Consider the following 6870-nt stretch of genomic DNA (forward strand, 5'->3'; position numbering starts at 1 on the left):
CTCTGCTGACTGCTTCTGTAATTAACTCCTAATTTATTTCAAACAGGAAAAAAAAAAAAAAGGCCCGAGCCTCTTCTGGAAGAACCAATCAGAGGCGAGCGTCTGTGGCGTCAGCGCCAGCGGCGGCGCGGATTGGCTGAGCCAAGTCTCTCACTTCCCCTTGGAGGAAAGGCACGGCTCCAGGAGTGCCCCTCCCGTCTCCCCCCCAAAAAGTTTGAGTCGCTGCTGCCGGGTTGCCAGCGGAGTCGCGCGCTGGGAGCTACGTAGGACAGAGAAGTCATGGCTTCTCCGTCCAAAGGCAGTGACCTGTTTTCGTCCGATGAAGAGGGCCCGTCGATGGTGGCCGGGCCGGGCCCGGGGCCTGGGGGCGCCGAAGGAGCCGCGGAGGAGCGCCGCGTCAAAGTCTCTAGCCTGCCTTTCAGCGTGGAAGCGCTCATGTCCGACAAGAAGCCGCCCAAGGAGGCGTCCCCTCTGCCAGCCGAAAGCTCCTCCGCCGGAGCCACCCTGCGGCCACTGCTGCTGCCCGGACACGGCGCCCGAGAGGCACACAGTCCAGGGCCGCTGGTCAAGCCCTTCGAGACCGCCTCGGTCAAGTCGGAAAATTCTGAAGACGGAGCGGCGTGGATGCAAGAAGCTGGCAGATATTCGCCGCCGCCGAGTGAGTGCGCGCTCGGGCGGGGACCAGGGGTAGGCGGGTGCTTGGGGGTACTGGAGGGAGTTGGGGGCCGATACTCCTGGCTGGAGGTACGGAGACCCGTCTGCTCTGAACGCCGGAGATAGCGACTCTAGCAGCTCTTGACTCTTTGATGTCCCCCAGAGCTCAGCGCGCAGACTACATCCAAGACACCCCCTGGGTAACATCCGCTTAGCGCGTGTTCGGCATCCCCTCGCTGTACAAAGTATTGGGCAGAATTGCGGACTCGCTGATCTTTGACAGGCTCATCCCAGCTAAATTTGCCCGGGTTGTTCGGTTTCTCTAACCCTCAGCCCTGCGCTCTGGCCACTTGGCTTATTTTTGTTTAACTGCTCACCTATCTGGGGAGAGAAAAGGGATTCACGTTTACTGAGTATTCAAATACGTGACACGCAGAGGTGGGATGGCTCACCTCCTTTCAAAGTTCACAACCCTGAGAAACGTGCCTTCATTTTAAATATTCCATAAATGTAACCCACCCCACAATTCGGTAGAAGTCATTATCTTCCACGTCTCCCGCGGTATCATTCCTATGAAGGAATGGTGGCAAAACAATGCAGAGTGTGCGTGCGTGGGACTTGAGCGGGGAGGGGTTGGGGGCTGAGGATATCCCGGTTTTCCGTGCAGCCAACCTCCCCTGGCGCTGAGGAGTTTCGGGTCTTCGCTGGGTGCGGGCTGGGGTCAGTTGCGCTAAAGCTTAGTTGGCTTATAGTAATAATTAACCGCATTTCAGCAGAGCTCCGGAGTTTGTAAAGTGATGGTCATTAGTTTACCAGATGCTGATCAGAGCTAGAAACCTGAAGGTTAGGCTATCCCTAATCTTTCAGACACCCGGACTTACTCGCTTGACCCAAGTCACCAACAATCACTGTACTGGACAAGTAGCCCTAGTGTCCAAGCCCTGCTCCTCAGTAAGGTGCCCTTTCTCCACAGACACCTGCAATCCTGCTTGCTGCCAATGGGGCAGGCAGCCTGGGAGGCCCAGGAAGAGCTGATTTCTCCTCCAGCCTTAGCATCCATTTTTGGGCCCTGAGTCTTCCTTTGCAGTTTAGAGAAGTTACTGAGATTTCTCTACCACCCCACTGCATCTCTAGGAAAGGTAGGAAAGGAAAGCTGTGGAGGGATATTTTCCAAACCTAAGAGTCATCTTTCTCCACTTCTGCATAAAACAAGGCCATACCCAAGCGGCACTGACTGTCCCCTCTGGCATCTATCTCCACCCTGTTAGAAACTCTAAAAGAGTCAAAGGGTGTGGAGATTAAGGACTAAAGAATTTAAACTCAAGTTTGCACAGTGCTTTATTGCACTTTTCACCAAGTTATCTTATCTGATCTCTGTGTGGCAGAAGCCGCCTGCCCAACTGTTAACAGATAGGACATTTCAGTCAGAGTTCTAAGGAATCAAACAAGGTTAGGCATAACCAGGAAAAAAATAAACCAAGTGCTATGAACATTTAAACGAACACCTATGGCTGGCAGACAGAGCTTTGGAATTCTAAAATGTAGTATTCAAGTACAGAGTGGTATTGATATTACAGACCCATTTTATTGATGGTGGTACAGAGGCTTAGAAACTTTTAAGGAACTTAATTTGTCTGACAGATAATTGAGTTGCCTGTCTGTTCCTAGGTTTGGGTCTTTGCCCAGTGGCTCAATGAGTATTCCAGCTTTAAAGGAGGTAGTGTCTGAGAGTCAGAATTCCCTATATATCTTTAGGCCACAGAGTCCTGGGATGGCAATTCTGTTTGTTCTGTAAACATCCCTGCCACTGAGTGCAGGGATAGGTGCTTTCCTTCCTCATAAAGTAGGTTTGGGCCTTGAATTTGATAGTTCCATAAGAAAAACCTGAGATTCTGAAAAAACATTTAATTTTAAATTATGAAGTGGGTTGTGGGCTTAGAGCCTCGAGATGGCAGTGGGAACGCTGCAGTGGTGGGAGCATTGAGTCCTGGGAGCATCTAGGATGAAGCCTGGGGCGGGCTGGCAGGCCAGGAGGGAGGGAGCCTGGTTTTGTTATTCGGAGGAAGTAGGATAAATGCTGTTTTGCTTTGTATAATCGCATCCTTCCTCTGGCTGGTTTAAAACAGAGTAGGGGTGGGGGGTGGTGAGGAGTGGTGCCCTGGAAGGATGCCTCTAGCTTTTATGACTTTGATGCATAAGTACCCCCCTTCCCGTTCCTGGGATTTCACAATTAAAATGCTACCCCTAATAGCCCCCAGTGACTGGGCCCTGGTGTGAGTGGCTTCCAAACTCTGAGCAGGCTCTAGCATAGATGCTAGGAACTAGGAACTTGCTAGGAACTATCTGAGCTGAGATGTAGGAGTCCTCCAGAGAGCCAGACTAGGCTTGTGAGCATTTCACAGGTCTGAGTCTCAGCAGTGCTGTTAGTTTATTTGTAAATTAAGAAGGCGCCCCGGTCTTCAGGTTTACTTAGGGATTAGCATATGCAAAGGTCTACACTTGTCAGGTAGTTTCTTTCTTGCCGCTCTCCCAGATTTGTGTTTTTGATTGATCCCCAAACTTCTTTGTTTTTAGTGACTAAAGTGATAGGTTAAGTGATAGGGCTAATCCATTTCTTTTTGGAAATGGAGGTTGGGTTGGGACTTGTGCTGTGTCACCCTAAAGTATGAAGTGTAAACTCTTTCTTGGGCCACTGAAGTAACTAAACAAGAAATGCGACATTCTCCTCACGAGTGCTTTGGAGTTACTATTGTGGCTACATTTGGGAAATTAGCATAGCTCATAAAAGCCAAATGCAGAAAATTAATTGTTTAGCATTCTAGCCCACAGCTCCACACTCCTCCCAGCCTCCCCTCCAGGAAAAGAAGCCCAAAGTGAGTTGATGCGGTGGAATCCCAGGATGCCCAGTCCTGTGACTGCCTCTAATTGGATTCATTTTAAATATGGAGTCTGGATGCTGTTGGCATACCTTCATTGAGCTTGTTATTAACTCTTTCTAAATTCCGGCGACAAACTAATTATTGACACATTTGCTCTGAACTCTGGAATTGGTAGAGAAGATGACTAAGAGGTTATCACATGCTCTCAATTCTGAGGCAGCTTGATTTCCCCTGACATTTACATTTATGGGCAAGCTAATTTTTCCCTCCTTCTTAGTAAAGTTTATATTGCTGAAGCACCCAGCCAAGAAACATATCCCACATCCAGATCTGTGAGATGTTGTCAATTTTTATAATCTGTAGACTGGATGGAATGACAGCTGGGTGGCTGTTTATTGCATGAGGCTGCTCCCAAATCCAAAGATGGCTATTAATTTACCACAGACCTTATCGCAAGATTATCCTTCCTATGTCTGCTGATTCAATCCAACTTTTTCCTGGTGCAGAGAAAGGGGACCAACCCTGCTGATAAGACCTTTTTCCTTTTTCATCTCCATATGTGATTATCTCAGCATCCTAGGGAAATGAGGATTATTATGAAGCCAGACCCTCATTTTCAAGACAAGAGGTTTAGCTCAGAAGAGATGGAGTTTTGTTCCTCAGAACACTTGGCCTCCTTGACTTAGGAGGGGTCTGTTTCTATATCTCTAACATAGCTTCCCATATAGACAGCTTAATCAGACCATTCAGATTCCCCAACATTTTGTAAAAAAAAAAAAAAAAAAAGCTCAATATCTTTTGTCAGGCAATTAATACATTTAATATGGATCTTTCCAATCCTACTCCCCTTAAAAAAAAAAAAAGCATGCAGGGTTCTGATCTTGGAACTTTTTCCAGAGATGCAGAGGGGAGACCTGCAGTGCACGCACAGATCTGAAGAGAAAAGACTTTCGATGGCTAATTCACTCCCTCTCTGTTCTCTAGGACACATGAGCCCCACCACCTGCACCCTGCGGAAACACAAGACCAATCGGAAGCCTCGCACACCCTTTACCACATCCCAGCTCCTTGCTCTGGAGCGCAAGTTCCGCCAGAAACAGTACCTCTCCATTGCAGAGCGTGCGGAGTTCTCCAGTTCTCTGAACCTCACAGAGACCCAGGTCAAAATCTGGTTCCAGAACCGAAGGGCCAAGGCGAAAAGACTGCAGGAGGCAGAACTGGAAAAGCTGAAAATGGCTGCAAAACCTATGCTGCCCTCTGGCTTCAGCCTTCCTTTCCCCATCAACTCACCCCTGCAAGCTGCATCCTTATATGGGGCGTCCTATCCTTTCCACAGACCTGTGCTCCCCATCCCGCCCGTAGGACTCTATGCGACTCCAGTGGGATATGGCATGTACCATCTCTCCTAAGGAAGATGAGCTCAATAGACTCTATGATGGATATCTGTTTAAAAGGGTTCCCCCTCCCTCTGCAAGAAGGCAGTACCAAGCCAGTTCTCCTGCTCTGCCGATCTCCGATCTCCGTGCACCACCCTAAGCGGCCACGCCATATAGTTCACATTTGTTCTTTAGACTCAAGCACCAAGCCCCCTTGCGTGTGCTCTTGGTGTAATCTTCAGATGTCCCCTGCTCCTTTCACAAAGATTGGCTCTGGTGGTTTTATATATATAAATATATATATAATAAAATATAATACATTTTTATACAGCAGACGGAAAAATTCAAATTATTTTGAAAGGCAAAATTTATATACTGATATATATACTTTTTTCTATATATCACCTCCCTAAAAGAGACTGCTGAAGTCTAATTGATGTTTGTGTTGTTGTTGTTTTTTTTAAATAGGGGGAGACAAATGATGTGCTTAAAATTGCTGAAATTTGGTGATTTAGATGGGATGATTGACTTGCTTATGGAAAAACAAATAGACTTAGCCACAATGTGCATAGAAAGTAGGTAGGGTGAGATCCCTCAAAGTCAAGGGAGTATATCATGTTATTGCATTTTTACATGCATTAAAAAACTCATTAGATACTACCATCTTGGTTGTTACACATTGTTAAAGTTGTACCATTGTGTGTGTGTGTGTTTGTAAGATGAATAAAAGGGGGATGAAACAAATCTGGAGAATGCCTCCGGGTAAGGTGGAAAATCTGAGTACTTCCTAAATCCTCAAGGTTATTGCTTAACTCCATTTCAGATCATTAGAGAGTGAAAAGTTAAAGCATACCAAGAGGAATTGATGGTTTCTTTGCGATACTAGGTATGTCAGTTTTCACACATGGCTAAGGTGATTTGGGGGAGGTAGAGTATTCTCTGCTTGAAAAAATGAATATCTTGTAGCTATTACCAATATGCTAAATACTCTTGAACAATGAATAGATCCAGAAAGAGAAAAATAATCCTGCTCTCTGTTTTTGTACGTTTTGTATGTGCTACGTGTTCTAGATAAATTTATATATTTTTAACATATTGGGGGGCAGAGGGTAAAGCCATGTTTTGACTTGCTGAAATGGTGTTGTCAAACAGCCCATTGAGTTCCCTGGTATTTCATCTTTCTATCCATCTCTCCCCACACTCTCCCCGCAGTATACTTTTATCCCTTTGAAAGGGTATCTTGTATAATTTTATATATTTTATTGAAGAGTTATTTCTTATCTCTTATTCTGAGTTAAATTAAATGTTTGTTTTATTGCAGTAAAGTTTGTCCAAACTCACAATTATTTTCAGAGGCGCTTTCAGTTCTTAGCTGGACTTAGCTCAAAAATGCTACCCAGATTGGGAGGGGGGAGCTGGTGATTTTTATTATTATTTTAATGTGAATCAATCAGAACGTGTGGCCACATTCAGCCTGGGGAAGGGGAAGTCAGTTGAAAATAGCAAAATCCTTTGAAATGTTTTCCTCTGGCGGCATTTGTTACTCAGAAAAGTGGAGTTGCTATTAGTTTTTCAAGCTTCAATGAAAAGATGAGTTTAGAAGAAATATGGTGAGTAGGGGGGATCAGCCAGAATCTGAGTGGTTTGTAGATGATCAAGGGAAAATCTTGAACTTGAAAATCTCATCGCTACCAAAACAAATACAAAGATGTGAGGGAAAGAGACCTTACAACTCTTCAAAGTTGGAGATGGTAACTAGGGGTGCCTTCATGGGGGTGGGTGTGCGGTGTCTGCAGTCCTTTGAGAAGTGTGTCAAATCACATTCCCTTAACCATTCCTATCTTCCAAGGAGATCCCCCTCCCAATGTTACTTTAGATTCTGGGGGTGGAAGGTGGTTTGATCAAGTTTCCCTTTGTTTCCCAGCTTCCACTGAACACAGAACCAGTCAGGTTTGGGTTTT

The 6870-nt window shown here is 45.9% G+C and overlaps 1 protein-coding gene across 1 annotated transcript; it reads left to right on the plus strand.

Annotated features, from left to right (window-relative positions):
- Window positions 1–218: 218 nt before the first annotated feature.
- On the plus strand, window positions 219–5242 carry MSX2 (msh homeobox 2). The gene is made up of 2 exons (XM_004679236.1): window positions 219–658; window positions 4518–5242. The coding sequence occupies exons 1-2, from the start codon at window positions 280–282 to the stop codon at window positions 4940–4942; spliced, it is 804 nt and encodes a 267-aa protein (XP_004679293.1). The 5' UTR covers window positions 219–279; the 3' UTR covers window positions 4943–5242.
- The last annotated feature ends 1628 nt before the right edge of the window (window positions 5243–6870 follow it).

The sequence above is a fragment of the Condylura cristata genome, unplaced genomic scaffold (genome assembly GCF_000260355.1).
Source record: "Condylura cristata isolate star-nosed mole 26May11 unplaced genomic scaffold, ConCri1.0 scaffold00008, whole genome shotgun sequence".
Classification (NCBI taxonomy): domain Eukaryota; kingdom Metazoa; phylum Chordata; class Mammalia; order Eulipotyphla; family Talpidae; genus Condylura; species Condylura cristata.